The following is a 25,196-nucleotide window of genomic DNA, read 5'->3' on the forward strand; positions in this document are numbered from 1 at the left end:
CAGTCAGTGGAAACTTGCAAGTTTGTCCTTTGAAGAATTTTTAAGAAAGTAGCGAAAATATAAGTGAATTTGTTGCTCTTGATATTTCATTCAACCTGGGTAGTTTTTCTTCATCTTGCCAAATCTCTCTACCTGCTTGGCAATTCAGGGTCTGTATGTGGGATTTTTATTGTGATCAGTTAGGAAGTTCCTCTTGTCTTCACTTTTTATTGTTTGTCTTGTTTCCAGAAGTATTCCTTTGACCTTGGTATTCTAGGCATTCCTGACTGTAGCCTAGCTGTAGAAGGAAAGGACTTTCAACTCATTCTGAAATAGTGAAGTAGGAAGTATAGCTACTTGTATAGTGGATTGAATATGGAAACTTCCATGTTAATGAACTTGAATGTTTATGGGATTTTATGCTCCATTTTCTTTACTGTTGTCAATGGAATATTCTGTAAAAACTAGACTTCTGATATCAGTGGTAGGAAGGCCTAATTTATTAGGAATTCCTCTGTCCTGTTTTTACTCAAGGTGAATTCCAGGCTTAAAAAAGCTCCCCTCTTCTCTATGGTCACTTACACAATACATGAACAAATACATTTGTTTCATGTGGAAAATATTGTTGTGATGAGGGGAAGAAATGTTAAAAAAGAACAATACTACACAGATACCTTTGCCATTTGCATGTAACTGTTCTTGGTTTCTACATCCTGGAGAGTCAGGTGTCCACAGAGAGGGAGGAACTGTCACTCACCTTTCCATGACTTATACTGGAGACAGTGTGAGTCTCCAAGCTGTGCATAGTTCAAGCTGGTGGCTTCCATTAGGAAGCCTAAGGGCAAGTTCTAAAATATGAGTAAGAAACCTCTGTGGTTGAAAGATGACTAATAGTTGTGTTACACTCTGTCTCAATACGCTGGATACGCACTTCAGGGAAAGTAAAATTACAGGAAAACAAGTACATTTTATGCTGGCCTTAAACTCTGGCCTGAGTGTTTTGCTTCTAGTTCATTAATGATGGACCTTGCTGTTTTGACATTGTGTTTCCACTTTATTTTGCAGACCATTCTCTTTGTGTATTACAGTGATGTATTTTGGAATTGTTTATTCTGATCACATCTTACTAGAAGATAATTTCTCCTGTAGCTGATCAGGAGGACATGATTAATTGTATTTTCAAAACTAAAGTCTTTAATAACACTTAAAAATGAAAAGCCTTACAAGTCTAGGCTTAATTCTTGAGTTATTATTCAGGCCTATTTCCAAATTTGGTGCATTTCCTTAGCAGGAGTTGTTTTTATGATTAAACCCTAAATATAAGTCCTTGCTGCTCTTCAGAGACAAGTAGTTTTGGAAGATACAACAGGATTTTTAGTGGAATCCTTCTGGATCAGTATCAGTAATATCAAAATTGGTCATTTATAGCTTACAGCTTTCCATTTCTATTGTTTCTTGATGTTTGCCTTTTCATTCAGCTTTTCATAACCTTTTCATTCTATAGATTCTGAAAGTGTCTGATAAGATTTAAATTTGCTACTGTAATGTACTGATTTTTGAACCAAAAGGATACAGAAATCTACCAAAGTCTGGATTTCTAGAATCTGTGTTTTCTTGGGCCTGTGTCAGGTAGTATTAAAATTTGCATTTCATCTTAAAAAGTTAATGCTTTTGCAGGTTGAGATTAAAATAAAAATAAATTAAAAAACCAATTAAAATATGCTTAGTGTTAATTCAGGATCTCGGTTTTGCTTCAAGTCTTGACAAAAGCCATCGTACATTTAATAACGCTTGGCAGCGATACTGATCACCAGAGTTGGAGACAAGCACTTTGAATTGTTTTAGAAATCTCCTTTTTTTTTTAGTCTCCTTTGAGTCTTTTATTTGCTTCATATCAGTCAAGCTTTTTCAAACAGTGTCTTTTCGTGCATCTTCAGGAATTTCATTGGTGATTCAATGAATGCAGGTGTCATGCCACGTGGGAAAGCACCTTTTTTTGTGTATAGGCTCTTAGGCAGTAAGGAAAGGCGAAGGTAACATGAATGCATAGCAAAAAGAAATATTTGAAAAGCCACAGCAAACCCGATGTTCTTGTAAGGAACTTCTGCAATTTTTATTTCAAGTGATAGCGATAACTCTTAACACTATGATTCTGAATCTTACTTTGCAAATTGTCTGTTAATAATATCTCACATTTTTCCTAAGCCAATTCTTTCTATTTTTAAAAGACATTTAGTCTTCATGTTTGGTGTAGCATAGAAAATTCCTTGTAAACTGTCTTTTGTACTTTGTTTTCCAGTTTGAAGCTGCATGGGTGCTGACAAATATTGCCTCGGGAAATTCCCTCCAGACTCGAATAGTGATCCAAGCAGGAGCTGTCCCCATCTTCATAGAGCTGCTTAGTTCAGAGTTTGAAGATGTACAGGAACAGGTAAAGATTGAAAACAGTTTTGAATTTGTGTGTGTATGTCTTGGTTTGTGGAGTTGGGGCATTTTTTGTTTGATTTTGTTTTGTTTGTTTGGGTGTTGGTTTTGTTGGGGTTTTTTTGTGGTTTTGTTTGTTTGTTTGTTTGTTTTCCTTCCCCAGAAAGGAACAAGGCTATCCTGTAAGAAGGCCTTTAGAGAAAATGTAGTATTTGGCAGTTTTGCACAACAGTTCCTTTCTGCTTAGTGTGTGTTAAGATATCTAAGCAAGTATTGTGTTTTCCTCTTTCTAGAAGTGATATATTTAACCACAGCTGATGGGATAATGGGTTAGTATTCTGATCTCTAATGGGTTAGTATTTTTCTGTGTATTGAGGAATTCAGGGAGCCTTGTTTGAATAATTGCTTTAGAGATGGAAAGTTCATGCCTGTTTCTTCTGAAAATAAAGCATGAGTGGAAATTATAGTTTGTTCCCTAAAAAGAAAATTGTAGTTTGTTCTCTAAGTTTGTTACAGCACAGATGGATATTCTTTAAGGCCCACAGGGATCAGTGTAAAGCACAGACCAAACATTTGATTCAGTAGTTTCCACATTAGGTCCATAACTTGTGTTTGAACAAGGATGAATTTCAGACATATAGTCTTGCTTTGAAGACTTAGGGTGATGAAACATTAATGGTGTTAACAGATTTAGTTTCAGCCAATCTTAATTCCAAATTGAAAATAAGTACCTTTACTGTACAAATTTGGGTCCAGGTATTTGGGTTTTTTTTTCGTTGTCTGCTCATTTAGTTCTGTGTTTTTTCTTATAGCTACTTGCAGGCCATAGCTTAAGCTTTGCTTGAGCAAATGAACTTAAGTGCTGAATTCTCGTGTAGGAGTATTTCTGTGGTGTTTGGTTTGTTTTTTGGTGACCCTTTCCTGAATGTTCCTTTATTTCAATATCTTTTTGTGGTGGTGAAATTACAAGCACTGGATATTTCAGTAGCACTCTTTCAGCAATGCTGTTTGCAGGAGTAGTACCTCGTTTTCATTTCTACTTGATACTTTGGTGTGTAAATATCCAAGATGTCTTTGCGGACCCTTTGCCACAGGAGCTGGCTGCGAGCTCAGGTTAAGCTGATTATCCCCTATGATCCGTTGTTCTTTTCAGAGTCACTGACTTCCAGGGTTCAGTTCTCCATCCTGTAAGTGTGACCTCTATTCTCTGTTCCTGGATGTCTGACCTTGCATTTGGCTGTATTGAGATGCATGACTGGAGGAGTCCCGACTCATAAACATTGGATTGCTTTGTGTAACTTACCTTTCTTTCTTATAGCTGGTTCAGAATGTACCACCTGTACTTCAGGTTCCCTAACTTTTTCCACAAGATAGATTTTTTTTTTTTTTCCCTCAGTTGCTTAATAGCTTTCAAGTTCTTCCACTTTGCAACTTTCCATTTTCAGTGTTCTGTCTCAGGCTAAATTATTTTTGAAAAGGCTTTTTTAGGAGAAAATGAATTCAGTTGTTTGAGAAAATGTTAAAGAAAATAAGGGGTATTTTTGTGTCCATTTTTTTAGCTTTGAGTAAATGAATCTGCTGCTGTTGTAGAAATTAGAAATGTGATAGGGAGCTTGCTGAAATGGCACATAAATGCTATGTTCTGCCCATGTGAAAATCCATCCATACTTAGCTATATGATGCCTTTTAGAGTTTGTTTTTTGAACTTGGTGGCATTACTTTCCAAATTGTATGGTAAGGGCTACTCTTATTTTTTACTTTTCCTAGTGGTCAGTCTTCTGTGCAAGACCTAACTTGCTTTTTTCATTAGGTTGTTGCTGATGTTCAGAGAGCAGGTGGGAAGAGTGAACCTGGTTACATTAAGTTGTGCAGCCTTCAGTCTTAAGATGGGTGAAATAACAGAAGAGCTTAGGGGCCACAGTTACGTAGTTTATCTGTCTCCTTCCCCCTTTGCCTCCTAATAAACTGCTGACTTGTTAAAGTTCAGATTGCTGGCAGGCAGAGTGGGTTGGTTGTAATTACCAAAAAATATTCTTCTATGCAGTTCAGGTGCTGCTAAATCCATGATCTCTCTATTGCCAGTAATCTCTAAATACCAGTTAAAAATTGCTCTGTAGTAAGCTGTGCTAAAGAAGGAAAGTGTACCCTGCAGAGTGTTACCTACACCTTTTCATAGTGGGCTTCTGTGCTGCAGCTCTGGAGATTGCAGCCCTGCTCACACCTTGCTTTAATACAGGCCAACATAAAAGAAATTCTCTTTTTTTTTCCAACAGCTTTAAAAAAACCCAAGCACTTCACCACAATATCATCCAAGACAAAAATTAAAAGCATTAAGCACTGAAAAGTTAGCTCTTGTACTTCTATATTACAGGATAGCATTAGTACACAATTGCATAGTATTTTTCCAGATGACTCTTGTCTCATGCAGTATATGCACAGCTTGTTGCCCTGGTAACAGATGAATGGGTAGTAAAGAAGGCTTTTATTTGTCACACTGTGATCCTGTTTGTTAAAGTTGGAACACATTATAGTGTATGAAGGAGAATAGGAAAGAAGTTCTTACAATTAAGGAGACTGTAGGTTTGTGAGAAAAATGTTTCTATTGCTTGATGTCTGATGCTGGGTGATTTGCTCCTATCAGTGTTCAGTAAGTGGATACTAGTTCTGTGGCTTTTATATGCTCAATGCGAAATATTTCCATTTTTTAAGTAGTTGAGGACAACTCAGCAGCATTTTTTTTATGGTTAGGCCTGTGTTTTGAGCAGATCTGGTCCTGGGCTTCTCAAGCTGTATTTTTGAAACTGGAAGATATTTGGTCATAATTTTCTCTCCTGTAAAATGATCATCCTGATCATGTCTCACAGTGGAAGATTATTATTTGCAAGCAACTCCTGCTACATTTGCAACAAATTACAAAAATTGCAGGAAAATACAAAAAAAATTAACTACATGTTCAGGGCAGATGGGCCAGAAGCTAACCCTACAATCATATAGCAAAAGGTGAAGAGAAACAGAAATATTGAAGGCTATGTTCAGTAAGCCATTCTTTGTTCTAAAGGGGATAGCAATTCTGTAGAAGGAAATGTTAGTGGTAATATAATTTTCAATATGTAATATAACATAAACAAAAATATTTTTAATATTTTTATTTTACTTACTGGCTAGTTATTATCCACTGTGTTTGCCTTCTAGTAAGTCAGTCTTAAAGATTTACCATTGTTTTTGTCTTTTATTTGAAACTTCCCTTAACAGTGGCTCAGGAACAGAATCCAGTTTACCTTATCTTCTGATCATGATTTTCCCACGTGTATTTTCATATTTATAAGCCAGTTTTAAACTAATGTGTGGCACATTTTCCTTTGTGTATGCTAGTTACAGTCCAGTGAAGATTCTAAATCAGCAGATTTATAGTACTCTGTGAGGGAATCTCTGTAACTGTGTTTAATAAATAAGATATGTATTGAAATTATTTATCTTACAAGATCTGTTTCCCATTGAACTGACATTTAATTACCCTATTATCCTTAAACTCTTTCATTGCTTGCATTGTATATCAGTCTTTCTCAGATTATATGTCGGTCTTTCTCTTTGAGCAGTGGTCAAACCATTTGGCATCCATTTTACCTGTCAGTGAAATTGAATTTATCACAGAATCTACATTATTTATGAAAAACACTTTGGCTACGTCTCCTCACCTCTCCCTGTTTCTGTGTACTGATTTTTAGATTTAGTCAGTGGCATATGTCCTAGCCTTCTTCCACTTATCACAATTGTTTTCTTCCAGAAGACATCTAGAAATGTTGATATGCTTGCCTGAAATTATTTATATAGAAGAACTCCATCCAAGCCTTTAGACATGCTTAAGGCTGATCTTGCTTCAGCAGTGTTTTAGCTGCAGTTCTTTCCTGACTGTCCATGCTGCAGTATTTAAAACCCAGATGTCAATTTGTGATGAACATTGAATTTTCTTCAAAAACCATGCAAGGCATTGTGCTCCCTGTCGATGATGACTGAGGTTGTCTCACGGTGACAGATCTGTGTCATCATGCTCTGCTGGATGGCCCATGGCACGAGCATCCCCAGCTGTCCTGTTCTGCTTTGGAGAGGTTTGCATTTTCAGCTGAAGTAACCTATGTGTTTTTCCCTTGGTATTTTTCCATTTCTAGTTGTATTGCTATTCCTTTTGGAAACCATTGTTTGCTTCCCCGAGGTGACCTGTAAGTCTGGTGTCCAAGTGCTGTTTGGCTTTTACCTCAGCGGTCCTACTAGCTGGGTCTTAGTAATCAAAATAAGGAAACACAGCCAAGGTGTGAGTATGAGCTACTTTCTCTGTTTGGTGAATGAGAGAAATAAGGAACTATGATCACCCAGCCACTGAAAGAAAGGTGTTTTCTCTGTTAGGACATAGTAGGAGTCATCTCCTAGGAATATGGCCTTCTGGTATCCTTCTTTGTGATCACCAAATCACACCTGTGTGCAAGTCAGTCTTCACCATCGTTATCCCAGCATTAGATCCATTTTCCATGTCAACAGCCAAATGTAGAGAAAGTGTTGATTCTTACTTCATAATAGTTCTTCACCACTGAGAGGCACAGACTCTATGCACTGTTGGTGGCTGGTTTAGCACTTGGTTTAAATATCCAAAGGCATAATGAAATAATGGCTAAAAGTCTTCGGCATCCAGGAGAAAGTGGAGGGTTGTCAAAAAACACGTGGATTACTCACAGAAGGCACCATATGGTTTAACAGTACCCTACAGAACTTCCACTTTACTGTTACTGACTACTGAAGTCATCCAGCACTACAGGAAAAAACACTGTAGTTCAACGATGAGTAAAATTAACAGGAGACCTGTGACAATCCCTACTCCATTATTAGCAACAGATGGAAATTTATACAGGTGTATAAAAATAGGTGCTGTCAATTGACGAGGCAACATTTGCATGTTCAGTTTACACACAACTTTCTATCTAAGATGTGAGTTAAAAAGTCAGGCTACAAATTTTAAAATTACAGGTTCTTGCCATCTTCAGGTCTGGATGTAGATATTAGGAAGTACTGAAATGGAATTTGTTTTTAGAGTCAATTTTTTTTTATTTAATAAGCTCTGAAATTTAACGGAATTAGATATCCCTGCAACTATCCAGGAAAGAAGATAAAAACATAGGGGATGTGTAGCACAAAGCCAAAATGTTATGGCAAGCATTTGGATATTGAGGAGTGCACAAAAGAAGAAATGGAAATCACTGAACATTATTCAAACAAACAAACCCTGACAAAACTTCCATTGTTTGTGTGTTGTCTGTGGGAACCGTGACAGAGCTTTGTATTTATGGTAATGTCTGTTGAGGAAAATTTAAATTATTTACGTTCATCACTTATCTGAAGAGCTAAAGTAAATCCTTAAGGAAAGATGTTTTCTTGCTGAAGGAAACCTTGCATATTTTTCTAAAGACATTTCAATTTTAATTATTTGTGTCTTGGTGTCCTGTCAGTCATTATCATTACAAGAATTTCTTTCAACAATCCTCTCTTACTGTGATATCAGACTACTTGGCCAAGTCTTATTGCCATAAAAAAAAAAATCAAGAGGGGTAAAGCAGTAGAGATGCTATTTGACTTCTCTGGTCAGACTTTTTGATGTGAGACTTGCTGTTGCAAAGCTAGCCTGTCATTCGGGATCAGAATGGATTCTTGGATTAAGTGATTATCACTGTTGTCAACCCTAAAAATAGATAACTGCTATAATGGCCAAACAAAGACCACAGACAAGTAAAATGCGGCTTCCTCATTTTAGTATGTGTGAGGGTGTCCAGGCAAGGAGGCTCTATCTTCACACAGTCAGTCATTGTTCAATGAGGGGAAATTATTGCAGATTCTAACTTTCTTCACCCCTAAATGTTTTTAGAAGATCCACAAGTTTTTTTAGAACCCGTCTGAAATCTTAGGCTTCTCATTGCTGCAGAAATGCAAACACTGCGGTGAGCAACAGGTTTGGTTCCTTGCAGTTCTAACACAAGTGATGTTTTCCAGAATGTCTCTTAAGCTAAATTTTTCTGGTAGCTGTCTTCTGCATCTTGAGTCCATGAAGCTGCCAGACCCACGGTTATACTTTTCAGATAACCTGTTTGAAAGGTTTGAAAGAGTAAGAATTGGAATGAAAAATAAGTTTTCATGACAAGGGTCAGTTTTGGGGAAATGTTGCGTAGTAATAATGTCTGTGCTGTTTTACAGCAAAGGTCAGTATAGTCTCGTGCCCTGCCTCTGGCTGTGGCTGACAGCAGAAGCCTGGAAAACAGTAGGAAACAAAACAGACTAATCCTTCCCCAGAACAGTCTCCTAGTCTCTTCACAACTTGCAGTTTAATGACCTCCGATCCTATGGTATTGTTAGTAGTACTGGTACAGAGGAGTCATCTTTTTATTTTGCATCTAGCAAGCTGACATCTGTATATACATCTGGTTTTAGCTGTATTAGTTTTGCAGGGTTTGCTAGTGGATTTGGGCCTCCAGAGTGGTTGAAGTCTTGTTTTCAAAGTAGCATCTCTTTACCACTGTTTACAAACATGTTACAGGAAAAATCTAATGCAGTAAATCAATTGACATCACGTTGAAAGTGAATAAATAAGTTTATTTTGGATTGTCCAAGAATTACCTTTAGGTAACAAATTCGGCTTATTCTGTCAATTATTTTAGAGGAGCAGTTTATAGGGGTAGGGAAAAACACATTTATTTTGTTTGAGGAACTTGCCTATGTTCAATTGGAGAAAGTTATGCACTGTAACACATTTTACTACAGCTAAATACATAGCCTTTAACTGAAGAGAAATTTGAGGAGGACATTCAGCTGCTATCCATGATAAGTAAGATTGCTTTTGTCCTCTATGCAGAATTGGAGGTATTTCCAGTGGTTGTATAGATACATGTATCTATGAAGCCAAATGCCAAATAAACCAACCAAATAAGCAGATACATGTATCTATTTGATGTGACTTAGCCTTCTGCTAACTTGAAATAAATAGCAAATGTGAATTTTGTATGCTTTCTTGTGTGACGAAATATTGTCTGCAATTTGCATGGAATTCATAAAATCGCTTTTATATTTCACATAGAATGCTAGTAATTTTTTTTAGTTATAGCTCTCATACTAGTGGACAGTGATATCAAAAATGCCACTTGGCCCAAATGTATAAATCAAAAACAATGGAATATTTTATTCTCATCATATTACAGAGGATGGATTTCATGCATCTTTAATTCTGATATTTTTGATCTTCTCAAAATGAGGTGTTATGGTAGTACTGATGCCCAAGGGAGAAAGTATCTGTCCTTGCAATTTGCCATGCATATGGCTTAATCAGCAACAGTGGTTGTCTTCTATAGTTTTATCTTAAAGAATATATGTCAATACTCATCAAAACTCTTTGATTGTGAATATTGGTTTATCTTGCATATAGATTCTCATCTTTATCTTAGTTGTTGTCATCATCCTTATCTGACTGTGTAAATAATGCATGCTTTTATGGCTTTTAGGAAATACTAACATGGGCTGTTCCACACCAGCATTTTTGGGTAGATACAGACTTGCTTGACCTGTGGTATGAACATCTGGATTTAAATTAGCTCTGAACAAGGAGGAGTGTAGAACAGAATGTTACTAAGCCTGGGGAGACGAGCTTATCTCTTATATTGCAGACAGAGCAAGGCTATGTCTGCCTACAGAGTCTTTGGAGATATATGTGTTGGCTGTTATGGTATTCCTCTCAGATCTGTATAAATATTCCTGAATCATATAATGAGCTTGACTGTAATATTCAACCAGAATGCATTGCCCTTCTTATGTTGTCCAGGATCTAACAGTTAGAACAGAGCATCTCCCAACTCTAATACATATGTTAAATTGGTGGAATTTTGAGAATAAAAGCAATTACTATTCTGTTTTTTCTTTACAGGCAGTGTGGGCTCTTGGCAACATTGCTGGAGACAGCACTATGTGCAGAGATTATGTTTTGGACTGTAATATCCTGCCTCCTTTATTGCAGTAAGTCTGTTTTAATATGTTTTCCAGAATTTTGCTTGCATGTCTGATAAGACTGAAATTTGGGTTTTTTTCCTCAAATAATAATAATTTTTTTTTTTTTAATTGTGGTCTGATCAGACTTTTTAGTGGGGAGTCCTGAACTACTTTACTAGAGAACCTAAAATGAGAACATGTTTTAGAAGCAGCTAAGCTGGAACTGTTTTATACTACAGTGTGGGTGGATGCCTGGGCTTATTTTAGAGTCACAGAATAATTTAAATTGAAAGACACCTCTGGAGGTCATCTACTCAAAGCCTTTCTTCATAGCAGGTGGGATCAGATTAGGTTGCTCAACTACTTAACCAGTCAAATTTGGAACATCAGAAGTAGATTCCGTAACCACCTGTGGCAACCTGTTGCATTATTTGACCGTGGCATGGTGAAACGTGGTGTTCTGATACCTAATCAGAATTTTCTGTTTTGCCTTGTGATGGTTGCCTCTTGGTCCTGTCACTATGCAACTGTGAGAAGGATCTGGCTTCCTGTTTTCTCAATCCACCTGTTAAACTGTTGCCAGTGGCAGTTATATCTCCCCTTACACAATCTCCTTCTAAGGCTGAACAAATCCCATTGCATGCCATTTCTCTAGTCTGCTAATTATCTTGATGGTTCTTTGCTTAAGGACCATATTATTGCTGAAACAGTGACACCATCTTGTGTTGTCATGTCCAAATTACGATTACTCAGTCTCTCTCCTTTGCAGATTCTGTTTGCAGCAGGAGAATTCTCCAGTGCTCTCATAAAAACACTGTGGGATAACTATGGGAAAAAAGAAACTGTCCTGTGGGAAAACTGGGTCTTGCCTTTCTGCATTTTCCTATGCCAAAGTGGGGCTCATAGTCTGAGGCTGACATAGAAATTCAGTTTGGCTAAGAGAGAACTCTCCAAAACTACCTGCATGTCCTCCTTCTTTGAGTAATTTTGTCACAATTCTTGCATTTTTTGACTGTCAGTCTGCCACATTGGTATCTAAGCAATTAAGTAAACACACTTTTAGTGTAATGGTTATTTTACTTATTGGGATACTAGATTCCTTTATCTAGCATATGTGTTAGTATCCAGCTATCAAGGATGATTTTCCTCAGAATGCAATTTTATAGGAAAAAATCTTACTGTATTTTGCCCTGGTGTATGTTACAGTGAGTTTGTTTTAATGATTCACTTAGTTGACCCTACAGGGTTGCCTGGCTTTGATTTTTAAAAGGCAAGGGTTGGAATTTTTTGTTGTTTGTTTTAGATTACTTTCAAAACAGAACCGTCTCACTATGACTCGAAATGCTGTATGGGCTCTATCCAACCTCTGCAGAGGGAAAAATCCTCCTCCTGATTTTGCCAAGGTAAGAGCTGCTTGAAAGGAAATGTGTTGTGAAGTGGTGATAGCCAAATAATCAGTGAGGGTGGTGAAAGTTAAACAAAATGGAAAGAACGGGTCAGAGAAATTCTGAAATATATCATGGGCTTCTTATAGATGAAATTTTTTGGGCAGACATTCACAACCACTATTTTCATATGACTGCCTCCTGACTTTGTTGCTGTTCCTGTACTGGAGATGACCATCCCTTAGCAGAACAACACTGTACATCTTGGCTGCTGTAGTGCAATGTGTGGCACATCTTAGCAGACAAGTATGAGTTTAAGTTGCCGTAGACAACTTAAGACATTGTACTGCAGAGGCTGAAGAATTGTCATAGTGCTTTTCTGCAGACACGCTCCTCTGTGCATGTGTAGCTACAGCCCTGCACAGAAGTGCTACCTAGGTCTGAAATTAGTTCTAAGTATTGAACCTTAATATGCCAGTGCCTATATGCCAGTGCCTAGCCTATAATGACACATACAAAATTAGCTGACATAATCATAGATCTACTGGCCCTTCTAATTGTACAGTTTATGTCTCTCCTCTTAATATTTTACAGGTTTCACCTTGTCTTAGCGTGCTTTCCTGGCTGCTCTTTGTCAATGATACAGATGTATTAGCTGATGCCTGCTGGGCTTTGTCCTATTTGTCTGATGGCCCCAATGATAAAATCCAGGCTGTGATTGATGCAGGAGTCTGCAGAAGACTTGTGGAACTGCTAATGTAAGAAACTTGTTCTGAGCAAGCTTACTGTCTACTCTTTTCCCTAAAATCAAGGTTGTAACAATAGGAAGTTCAATTAAATACGTCTTGAAATGTCATAATTTTCCAAAGAGCAAGATGCGAGCTTTAATTTTACCTGTCTGTTCAATGTTCTCTGTTTGTCATGAGTAACAGAAACAATGGAACTTTTCTTGTGCTAGTTTTGCTATTTCTTAAGAGATTTTTTTTCCCTGCATCTAACAGTTACACTTTTGTAAAATCCATAATATATACTGGAATTTTCCCTGTGCTGTTGAAGGCCATGTTATATTTCCCGAAAAGGAAATTGCAAAAGGATAACAAAGATAGAAATGTAAGAAATAGTTAAATTTACTAGAATTGACAGTACCAGGAACTTGAAATATAAATAATTTCCTAAGCCCTTACTGTAGAAGAGTATATGCACACTTTGGTCAGTAAGGTGTAGCTGTGAGAGTTGGGGTCAGAGACTGGCCTTGTTCAGAGCCATTTCTTCAGGCCTAAGGTCAGGACGTGGAACATTCAGTTGCCTAAGAAAAAGGAATAATGATTTTCACTGATGTAAATAAAAAGGTTATTAAGGTTTTTAACATTAAAGCGAATGTGATACTGGATTAATGAATAGAACATAGTGCCTGTAAGTAGCTTTTTATAAACAAGTGTTTTCATTTGAGAAAAAAATTCCTTTCTTCACCCTTCCTATTTTAAACCTGATTTAACAATGATGATGGAGGGATGCATATGATGACAGAGGGTGATCAAACAGCTGTATGAGTTAAACACACAGGTTCTATTTTTATTATTCTGTCTCATTCTCTGCCTTTTTGTGTGCTACATTAAGTATATTTTATAGTTAAAGCTGATTATTTTTCCCTTCCAAGGATGCTTAAACTTTGAAGTACTTGTATTCTTCTGATATTTTATTTTTATGCTGCCGAATGATGTCTGAAGGCCTAAATATTTAGAAACCCTAGAAAGGCTTACCATTAGTTTAAAATCAGAATGTTTTGATTCAGGTAATGAGAGTTAAGTCAGACTTAACAGGGAAGTTTCCCCTTGGCTGATGGATGTTCCTTCCTTGAGAATGTAAAGATGGAGATGCCTCAGGATGGTTAATACTTTAATTTTTCTTGTCAATTCTAGGCACAATGACTACAAAGTTGTATCTCCTGCCTTACGAGCTGTTGGCAACATTGTTACAGGAGATGACATCCAGACCCAGGTATGGATTCACTTTCTCTTATGTTGTACTGCAGTTCATCTTTCTGTCAGTTGTGGTAACCTGTTCACAAGCATCTCCTCTTGTTCCTTTTGGAGTTTAAAAGTGAGGATTGATGACACTAAATGCTTCAAAACATGTGGTGGTTTTCAGTTTTTCTGTTCAGTCCTGAACTGCTGGTGATTCCTAGGTAGCTATGTCTGGGACTTACAGAGAGCTGTGCAATACCCCTCAAGGGTGGGGTGGGTTTTTTTTGTTTGTTTGAAGCAGGTCTGTCTCTTAGGCTGAATTTTATGCTGATTGATGTGCCGTGGTAGGGCCATCTGAGGCCTGTCACATTGAATGCTGTTGTTGGCAATCTCAGATGAGTATACCAAAAACAAGTGTCTGGTCAGATTTAGCATGGTATGTAGCTGTGTCTGAGCACATGTTTGGAGAAGCATCAGTAGGAAGCAGTGACTCCCTCCACTTCATTGGAATTAAATTGGGAGCCAGGAAACCTGATGCTTCTCAGAAGCACTAGGTTGTCACTGGGATGCTTCTGTAGTTCTGTAACAGTGAGGTTTGAGTTAAAGATGAGTTAGCAGCACCATGGCACTGTTTGAATATCTTATCACTAGGAGGAAGATAAGATGATTTTTTGATTGTTACAATGTATTTTGTGTAGCTGAATTGCATAGGCATTCTTGTATTTTTTTCAGTGGCATTTGTTTCACAGATCAGTCATAAAGAATGATTAAAGTGTGTTTTGTGATTTCATAATTTCAGTGAAGATAAAACCACAAGGGATCACTAATTAAAATGTAACGTGGGTTATTAAATACTGCACAGATCTTAGATTTTAGCTAAAAGAATCTGTAAGGTTTTTTGTTGTGCATGATTTTTTCAGGAGCATACCATAAACTTTCCTAAAATTCTAGAGAACTGTTTAAGTAGGATAATTTGATGGTCCTACCCGAAGGTTGTGCTGTATGCTAAAAAATGATACAGGATTTATATAAAAATCATTAGTCAGAAGGAAGAGCCCAGCTTTGAGAGCTGATACATTTCTGAATATGAATGCAAGATACAAGCCAGTTGCCTGAGAACTTCTCTGTACAATCTTAGAGCACAAATCTGCTTTCTCTTTTCTCTCATTTCCAACTGTTAACAATTACCAGTGCTTGGAGATAGCTAAAACCAGAGATAATAGGCATGAAAAAAATAAGTATATTTGTCCTAGCAGATACCTGATACAATCCTGAATCATAACCTTTGCTTTTTTAATCTTAGTCGAAAAATTTGAAGAGTATGGGCCCAGGGACATAAGAACAAGTGAATTCAGTCCAAAGATTCCATGATCAGAAATCATGATTATGATTCAGCTCAACTGGAGTATTTCTTATAAAATTCTCTACCACACTGTTCTTTCTAAGCTGTCTGCTTTTGCCACACAAGGCAAAACTGCTGTGCTTCTTGATAGACTTTCCCAATTTTTAGCTTAATTGTAACAAGTTGGAATTTAATTAAAAAAAAAGTTCATTTTTCAGTCTTTGAACCTTGTTGTGACCTTTTAGAATGTCAAAAAGCCCTTCACTATCACACATGACATAATCAAATAATCTGTCTTGTAACATCCAAGTTCTGGGGCATTTTCTGTTGTACTTTCAGCACTTAAAATTTTGATTTTTGGAAATGGAAATTTTTCTGCAGTTTTTCTGCTCTGTAAAATTGTGAGTTTTTTACAATTTTTTGGTAATTTTTTGAATAAGAATTGCCATTCATAATGTCACTGGACACAACACTGGCAACAGCTGCTCCACAGTGCCAGCTGATGTGGAAAACAGAAGTAGTTGGAGCTTACAAGTATACAAAAATATAGGAAAATACCATCATCTTATTTTTGTTTGATCATAATGGACTTGTTATCATCTTGTGTTCAGGTCACACTGAAATCATTATAAAGGTGTGATCTTTTACCTGAGTGACTGAGTTGTTTTACTTATTAGCTTTCCTGCTAAGATCTATTTCTTAGTTCTTGCTATTTTTTTATTTTGTTCATGTTTGGTGGTTTGGGGTTTTTATTAAAACTTTTTGGGATCATCTGATGGGGTATGCCTTTTAGATTTTCAAGACATTGTATTCTTGTTCCTGTGATTCTTTATCCTAAATTTCTTCTAAGGTGTGGTTTGTTTTGTTTTGTTTTGTTTTTCCTTTTGTATTCAGGTAATTCTGAATTGTTCAGCCCTGCAGAGTTTACTGCACTTGCTAAGCAGCCCGAAAGAATCTATCAAAAAGGAAGCATGCTGGACAATATCTAATATAACAGCTGGAAACAGAGCACAGATCCAGGTAACCTTTTCAGCTATGGTCAGTAATCTTTGTCTTGCAGGCTAGAAGAAACACACATCAGGTGGTACACTTTTTTGTGTATAAAGGGCATGTTTGTGTGTATGTACAGTCACGGGTATATAATTATATGTAAGAAGTACATTAGGGGCTCTGTGTGTAATTAGAATATTTCAATGGCCCAGTCATCTCCTAAATTATTTAATTTTCTAATCATCTACGGATTATAAGGGGGGAAGATGGCCATGTTAGAGAATGACAAAATGTAGCTAAGGTCAAGAAAATTTTGTCCTAAATAATTTGCTTTGTGCTTTTAACAATTGCTGAGATACAGAAATTCTCAAGTAATGAAAAGAATGAGCTACAACCTTTGAGAATCAAATAACTTTACAAACAGCCCTACATTGTAAAATACTTCATTCCTGTTTATATTTTCTTATAATTTCTGATACAGGGAGGCATGCTTAGCCGAATCTAAAATTGCTGTTTATTAAACTGAACAATAATGGAGGCTGTCTAACATGTTGCATTGGGATTTGTCCTTTCTGATTATACCAAATTTTGTAATCCTTTCTTGTTAAGTGATAGCACACAGAAGCAAATGTCTCACTCCCTTATGTCAGTCTCTAAAAGGCCTCCAAAAGATCAGATCTTTGTTCTGAGTCTGGACTGAGTATCAGCCATCAGTAAGAATTCTCAGGACTTGCCTCTAGCTGGAATAAATGAGAGATGGAACATCTTTTCCCCAGGGAAAATTTTTTCTTTGGCTAGATGAAGAAGAAACAGCTCAATACATTTTGTTTTCCCTGAATGTGGACTTTCGTTCAAGAACAGCTGTCATAGGGGAATTTTTTGCTTGGCTTTCAAGGATATTGGTTTGGCTTGGCTGGGTGTCAGGTATCCCCCAAAGCTGCTCTATCACTCCCCTTCTCAGCTGGAGAGGGGAGATAAAATACAAGGAAAGTTTCATGAGTTGAAAGAAGGACAGGGAGAGATCACTCACTGGTTACTGTCAGAGGCAAAACCAGACTCAACTTGGGAAACTAATAGAATTTATTACCAATCAAAATCAGAGTAGGATAATGAGAAGTAAAACAAATCTTAAAAACACCTTCCCCCCACCCCTCACTCCTTCCTGGACTTAACTTTATTCCTGATTCTCTACCTCCTCCCCTGTGGAGTGCAGGTCAGTTCATCACAGGTTGTTTCTGCCACTGCTTCCTCCTCAGGGAGAGGAGTTCTTCACCTGCTTTAGCATCGTGTCCCTCTCGTGGGAGACAGGCCTCCACAAACTTCTCCAGTGTGAGTCCATCCCGCAGGCTGCAGTTCTTCATGAAATGCTCCAGTGTGGGTCCCTTTCCACAGGAGGCAGTCTTTCAGGAACTGGCTGCTCCAGCATGGGTCCCCCATAGGGTCACAAGCCTCACCAGCAAACCTGCTCCAGCGTGGGCTCCTCGTTCCACGGGTCCACAGGTTCAGCCAGGAGGCTGCTCCAGTGTGGGCTTACCATGGGGTCACAGCCTTCTTCAGGCATCCACCTGCTTGGGTGTGGAGTTCTCCATGGGCTACAGGGGAACAGTCTGCCTCATCATGATCTTTGTCATGGACTGCAGGGGAATTTCAGCTCCAGTGCCTGGAGCACCTCCTCCCCCACCTTCCTCCCTGACCTTGGTACCTGCATAGTTGTTTCTCTCACACATTCTCACTTTTCTCTGGCTGCAATTACTTCGGCCTAATAATTTTTTTCCCTTTTTAAATATGTTAGCACAGAGGTGTTACTAACCATTGGTGATGACTTTGGCCTTGGCCAGTTGCAGGCCCATTTTGGAGCCAGCTGGCTTTGGCTCTATCAGACATAGGAGAAGTTTCTGGCAGCTACTCAAAGAAGCTATCTCTGTAGTACTGCCCCCCCCGCCCCAAACCTTGCCACCCAAACCCAATGCAAAAAACATTGCCTCATTCCCTCTCTCTTTCAGAAGTGTTAAAAAAACAGATTGTAGTGAATCACAGAATCATGAAGGCTTGGGTTGGAAGGGACCTTAGAGATCATCTAGTTCCAACCCCCCTGCCATGGCTGAGGATGCCACTCACTAGATCAGATTGCCCAGGGCCCCATCTACCCTGGCCTTGAAACCAGGCTTTATCTGATAAATACAAGTGTTTGCATCAAAGGCAGTTCAATAAGTCTCACATAAATAAAATTGAATTCTTTTGAAGTCAGGTTTTTCACTTCTCACTCACTGGATACAGAGTATTTTTAGAAATTGCAGAGGATGCATTAAAGTCCAACTGAAGACATCTGTTCCTTGAGGAATAGAAATAAATGACAGAAATATTAGATGCTAGAAATATTTGTCTCACTCATTAGTAACCAGGCAGGAACAGTGCATATTTACACAGAAAGTGAACCAAGCCCCACAATAGATTGGCAAAAGTGGCCAAGGAGTGCCTGTTTCCCCTCTCTCCTTTTCCTTGGAAGGCAGTTTGATACTTGCTGGTCTTAAAACTGGTGACTGGGTTATTCATTCTGTATGATCAGAATTAGCATGAAGTGGTTGACCCTCTTCACCCAAGAGGTGGAATTATTTCTCTTTCTGCAGAAAACTTGCACAAGATTATGAAAAGGTTGCACTATTTTTCCTTTGCAGCTGACACTTGGAATCTTTTGGTTTCATGTTTCTCCCTTACAAAAAGCATTCAGCTGCTGAAGGGACAGCCTAAAAGCCTTAATACCTTGAGTGAGTTCTTCATCTCAGAAAGCGATGGAAATAAAGTTAATACTTTTGTGGAAGATAACTCAGTCTCTGCTAAACTTCTGGAAATGCCTGGAAATAAAAGCAAATCCTCATCGAACTTTGGTGATACTTATCTTAGGAAATGAGTAGGCAAAATGCAAAAACTTTTGGAGGTAGAAAGCTCTGTAGGTCCTTCTTGTCTGTGTAAGGATGTGACTAAGATGGAAGTGGAACTGTGAGGAAGGAAACTTCCTGCAGTGGTATTTGCTCTGGCTTCCTCTGACAGGATTTTGATTTTACCACCAAAGTTCATGGTTTTTTGTCAGACGTAGAGAATGATAGGGTCACTTAATCTAACCTTGGTAGAGCTCCAGGAATTTTGATTCTGCCTTTATTGTGGTTTGTGCATTAATCCATGGATTAGCTGAATTTCTAACAAAAAGTGCTTTGTAAAATCAGCAACTGTACCACTGCTTTTTCCCTCATCAGCAGTTGTAATTGCTGTGTAAGTAGCAGTACAGAGAAGGTAGTTACTACTGCTTGTACTAAGGTAAAAATGTTTTTGCCTTTTCGTTTCTTCCAGTGAAGAATATTTGGGCTGCTTTATCCCTGCTATTACCACTTTAGAAACAGTATTTTCTCTCTGGAGGGCCATTTCTGCTTTTTCTGGAAAGTCTAAGAGTATTTTCTGGGGAACAGTCCAGCCATTTTCTCAACTTTGTGTTTTTTTCCCAAGCCTGTTGGAGGGTTGCATCAGGATGCAAAATTGTATAGGGATGTTGCAAACTTAAGAAGGGCTTGAGAAAATCAGGTATCCGTACAAGTCAATCCATAAAGAAGTATCAAAAGTGGCAGTGGAAAGTAAAGTTTATTATTAGAGCATTTTTTCAAAACTTGAGGTTCTCTGTTTTCATATTCTTGATCTACTGAAGATAACGGTTGTGAAGAGTCCTGGAGGTAACTTGAATTCTAGTGCAGCAGAAGCTATTTCAATAGAGTACTTACTTCTGTGAGTTCTATATAAGTATTCACTGTACCACGTTGCCCTGTTTTAAAGTGAAGGAGTAAATGCCTGCCCTACTTTGCACAGTGTTCTTACACTTGGTATCTACTACTCAGGCAATGTAAAAGTGAGGCTTTAACTGAAGAGTCTTAACTATACCCCTGGTAATCCTTGGTCTTCTAAACTGTTATCACATCTTTATTTGAAAACAAGTAAGGATAAAATAATCTCTCCTTTGTTAAAACAAAATTTGTCTAACCTACCTGAACAAAATCATTAGTCTATACATGTGTGTGTTTAGTAGTGTTTAAATGTTTTGGTGTGTCTTGTGACAGATCATCTGCCTTCCTACTGAGAGCAGACTAGAATTGCGTTGTAGGTTGAAAAGGTGAAGTGGGAAGTAGGGAGAGGGAAATTCATGCCATGAGCCATTAATATTGCACCTTCATTTCTAACAGTGACTCTCTAGAAGTACAAGAAAAGCCCCTTAACTCCGCATAGAAAAATGATTTTGATTATGTGGATAGAAGCTTTCATTCTCAGGATTCTTGTATCAGGAAGAAACCACTGTCAAATTACTAGAATACATGCAGATTTAAAAGAATCCAGCTTAAAAGCATCTGCCTTAGGACATGTCACAGCCAAGGCTGGAAGCATGTTGATTCATTATGCAAATCCAGGGAAAAAATAAAAGAAGCATCTTCTGAAAACTGAAATCTTTGTTTCATTTTAAAAGTCCCTCAGGCCCCATTCAGAGTAACTGAGCTGCCTTCGAACTGCAAGCACACACATGCTTTGTAGTGAAACACTGACTTCCTTAAGTGCATACCCAATTTAATCTATACTGACAGTTAAAAAAATGAGATTAAAAAAATAGTGTTTCCGATTCTGAGTGGGAGATAACTATCCTGGTAATGATGACATATTTCAAATCATGTCCATCACGAGGATTAGATTTTTTGGAACTGCAGAAGGAGGAAAATTGTGAAGTAAAGGACAGTAGAAAATACTTACAACACACTTGATCTCAAAGCCAGTATTTCTTGGAAGTAAAATTGGCAATTGCAGGTGTAATTGAACCAATTATCTTGTGTTCAAAGGCAAATCTCATTGCACATGTGTAACAAGTTCCAGAAAGGGTCTTGATTCTTTAGTTTCTTGTCTCAACCCAGAGAATGTTGTGCGAGATACAAGATGTAATGAAACCTCCTTTCAGCTCCAGAGCTGACAGGTCTGTATTTGTCAAAAAACTCCTCTGAGGTATTATTTCAGGCAACTCCTACTTAGTGTCAAAATCATTGTAAACATTTGAGCTGAAAAACACTATAAAAAAGTAATTTCTGAAGTTGGAAAATGCTGTTTGGTAAAGTGTTTCTTAAAAATGGTCATATACTAAAATGGAGAATAAAAGCATAGTCTGTTTTTAATAGCTGTGAGGATAAAGGATAATTCCCATCTGGGAACCATATCTGACTTAACTAAGTTCATGGGTGAACCTGTTTCATCTGTGAGTTGGTAGTTTTTTTTTTTCTTTCTCTAAGTTAATTTCGCATTGTGATGAATTAAAACATTTTGCTTAAGAATTGGTCTTCCTTACGTAAGAAATTCTAAAATACTAGATGCAGCTCTAAAGTAAATAATTTATTTTCCTTTCTCTCCAGTCCCTCCAAATTGCTCAACAGTTCCTACTGGAGGTCGTTGACTGGAGCCAGACCTATTCCAGTCTCTGTGATACCGATTGGATCTTGAACATGCACGGTCTTTAGCCAGAAATCAGACAAGAACAATTTGAGCACCTGATAGGTTTTTTTTTTCATGTCTGCCTGGCATAGTAAACCACATTATTGCAAGTTACCAGCTGATCTGACTAGTGGGTTGTTGCTCCAGATCAGTCGAGATGTTAGAATACTATGGAATCTTTGGGTAGATTCTTATGGCTCAAGCCATAATCTAGCAATCCCTTCTTCACACAAAGAGAATAAAATATTTGGTAAATCTAATAGGTATTTTACCTAATCAATATTAACAGACAGAGCTATATTTAGTGTTGTTTAAGATTGCATTGGGTTACATTCCCTCCATCCACCCACTGTAAAGTATAGAAATATAAAGTTAGAGGGAAGGACTTCTATATTCATCTCCACTTCCATACTGCCTACAATGCTGTTTGGTAGCACACTCCAAAGGCTTTCACTGCCATTCCTGAAAGATAAGGCAGCAGCCTTCACTGTTAGATTTGCACTCCAACACAATCAAGTAAACTCTTTATAGCATTAAGGCAATGTAAACTAACATGCATGAGATGTGTTAACGTGCGTGCTGAACTTTTTTTGGTAGCTCTTACTAAAGCACAGAAGGTTTGGGTTTATTTCCCCACCAAAGGTGGATGTGAAAGCCTTTCAGAGTGTGTTATCAACAGTACCTAGGCAACTGAAAAGCGTGGTGGAATACAGCAGTCTTTCCCCTCTTTATTTCTGTGCTTTTAAGTTTGGGGTGGATGTGTATATCCTGATGCAGTCATGATTGTCACTAAGTATAGTTTTTGTTTGTTAATTTCCTAGTTTGTATACAGCTTTGCTGTACTTCAGTGGATAGCTTCCCCAGTCAGGGAGAAGGGGAACTACATCTTCCTGGGAGTCAGAAGGAGAACTGCACAACTGAAGCTTAATCCTGACTGTGGACCCTTCTGAAGGGTATGAAAGGCTATCACATACCTCAGAAAATGATCTGTCTTAACTTCGCCACCCGTTGAAAAGCTATGAAAGGCAGTACATCAGACACAATCTTCCATGTCTGACAGTGAAGACATCATAGGAGTTCTCTTCTCTTGACAGGTTAAGAAACTTATCACTTCTTTTCTAATATACCTTAAATTTTCACAAGAACATCTGGAAGTGGGAGTATGGAGTATGGCTCATCATGGTAGCAACAGCATCTGTGCCGTATTTTTCCTCTTTTAGGGTTTCCTATCCTTGCTGAAGAGTGACATGGGCACATGTAGCAAATGATACATTGCCTGGTCAGTTTTAAAAACACTGGAATGAAACACATTTTTACAAAATGTGATAAAGGTAGAAGCTCAGAATTCTCAGAGGCTCTTCTTCAAAAAGAATGACACGATTCACACAGAGTTGTGGTTTACACAGGCATCCAGTTCCCTTAATTATAAAGTGTGTTTGGTTTATCGTAGTTTGCATAGGTGATCTAAAAATCTTCACATGCTGTTTGTGGTAGTAGGACTTCAAAAGTGTTTTAATTAAGAGCAAATATGTCATTACTGACAAGGTCATATTAGTTTGTGGACTAGTGAAAGTCAAAGATTAATCTCTTTCAGGTTTAACTTTGTGTTTAAGTACAAAATCTGTTTTCAGACTTCTGCATGTGGTGAATTCCATACCTCACACCACACTGAGGGCAGCAGAGCTAGAATACCTTTAATTCCTTTATTCTACCTGAAAACCATAACAGTCAGTGGTGTGTATTGCCTTTGGGAGTTTGGTTGGTTTGTTTGTTTTGAGTTGTTTATTTGTTTTGGTTTTGCTTGGTTTTGTTTTTTTTAGGACTGACCCTAAAAGCAGAAGACAGCTCAACAAGGTGCTGTTCATTATAGTACAGGTTCTTCCTGACAGCAGTAGCAGCCTTGTGTAAACTGTCTAGAGGCTTGCTTTATACACAGTTTGGAGTATACAGGCTTACGTGACTGTGTCAACAACATAAAAGTTCATTGGAACTGAGATCTGAAGGGCTTCCTTTCTGACTCTCAGGTGCCAGTTGGTTTTGTACTCATGCCACCATGTTACATAGTTTTGGCTTACAAATATTTACTGTGTTATTTATAAAGCAGTTGTAAATTGAATCAATAAACAAGGTAACTTGAATAGAAGTAACTGAGCAGCCTCTATGAACTATAATTTCCAGCCAGGAGGAGCAGTAGGGCTGTATTTGCAGCTGCCAGCTGTCTGGTGAGTGTAATCTTGATTTGTTAAAGGTAATGAGAGAGCTGTCAGGAGCAGGGAAATGGTCACGGTATAAAACTTGTTTGCCTTCACATTTATGTGATGAATCATATGTAGACATGGTGTCCACATGTGCACAATAGATGTGTATGTGTGTTTTTGCATATCTTAAGTGATTTCGTTGTGGGAACCCAAAGAGGGAAAAGCAAATTCACATGGTACTACCAGCTCAAAATACTAATTTAATATACTGCTGCTGAAGACCTTCCTAACAGTGATTACAATATATTTAGATTACGTATCCATGCAGGTGTAATAACACTCTGAAAATGCATTTTTTATCTAGCTTCACTCTTTAAAAATCAAATACTGTAAAGTGAAGAAGATTGATTAAATTAAGATGGATAGAATGTTTCCAAAAGACAGGCAACCTTCTTGGAGGACTGCAGCACAGGGATACCAACTATTAAAAAAAACCCAAAATGACAAACCCACACCCCAAATAAACATAAAAAAGTTGACACTTTGAAAGTGAGGACAGATTTGCTGAGGGACTGAGCATTACAAATCAGTTCAAATTAAATTTGAAAATTCATGTTTCAATTAAAATTGAATTTTAGTTTTCCAAAAGACTTACAGTTACAACTCCAGAGAGGGTTCTGTTCCAACAAATACCAATGGATGCAGCTGGGTAAAAACTTCAGTGTTAGTTTAACGTATCAGAGGATGGGCGTTGGATTACTTATTGTGCAGAAAAGAGATTTTTGTTGTATTTTGTAAATACCACCTCTGTGCCTATTAGTAGCAGCCTAAAACCTTTTTATTTCCTTTCAGTTTTTAAACTTCTTATTGACCTGAAATCCTGGAATTGTGTTCATTTTGTTTAAAAGCCATGCTTATCTTGAGTGCTTTGTATGCACTGCATTACTTTAGTCTTCAGCATACTTCCACATGTCAGGCACATGCAGTATAGGAATGGTAAAAAAGTGAAGTAATTTGAATTAAGCCATTCTAAATCCTCAGAAGTTTTAACTACTTCATCCTGTCACAGTCTTTTAGAGTTTTACTCTGCCTGAGGTTTGCTTTTCTTCAAGAAAAAAAGAAAGAAAAGGCAAAACCAAATTCTGTTTCAGCATTTACTATTTTATCACTTAAAAGAAATTTAACTGAAAGGGAAACATGACCTGTTTCCACAGTAACTGTTGTTCCCACATAAAATATTATAGAGATAGGAATCCTTAGGCATTCTAATGTGCTTTCCAGAGAAACTACTGTGGGCAGGTCTACAGGACATAGGGTGTAAGTCATAGATGCTGCTAGCGCTTTCTCTGTATTAATGTGTTATTGTTACCACCCTTGCTGAGCTTAACTGACTTCT

At 37.7% G+C, this 25,196-nt stretch overlaps 1 protein-coding gene across 4 annotated transcripts in view; it reads left to right on the plus strand.

The window, feature by feature from the left end:
• Nucleotides 1–25,196, plus strand: part of KPNA1 (karyopherin subunit alpha 1) — a 51,348-nt gene that overhangs the window by 17,312 nt on the left and 8,840 nt on the right. For all 4 annotated transcript variants that reach the window (XM_032679437.1, XM_032679438.1, XM_032679440.1 and 1 more), the window contains 6 exons: nucleotides 2,279–2,410; nucleotides 10,355–10,443; nucleotides 11,720–11,819; nucleotides 12,396–12,559; nucleotides 13,721–13,799; nucleotides 16,002–16,127. In XM_032679437.1, coding sequence (XP_032535328.1) covers nucleotides 2,279–2,410; nucleotides 10,355–10,443; nucleotides 11,720–11,819; nucleotides 12,396–12,559; nucleotides 13,721–13,799; nucleotides 16,002–16,127 — 690 coding nt within the window. The remainder of the gene's footprint in view (nucleotides 1–2,278; nucleotides 2,411–10,354; nucleotides 10,444–11,719; nucleotides 11,820–12,395; nucleotides 12,560–13,720; nucleotides 13,800–16,001; nucleotides 16,128–25,196) is intronic.

This window comes from Chiroxiphia lanceolata, chromosome 2, assembly GCF_009829145.1.
Source record: "Chiroxiphia lanceolata isolate bChiLan1 chromosome 2, bChiLan1.pri, whole genome shotgun sequence".
Classification (NCBI taxonomy): domain Eukaryota; kingdom Metazoa; phylum Chordata; class Aves; order Passeriformes; family Pipridae; genus Chiroxiphia; species Chiroxiphia lanceolata.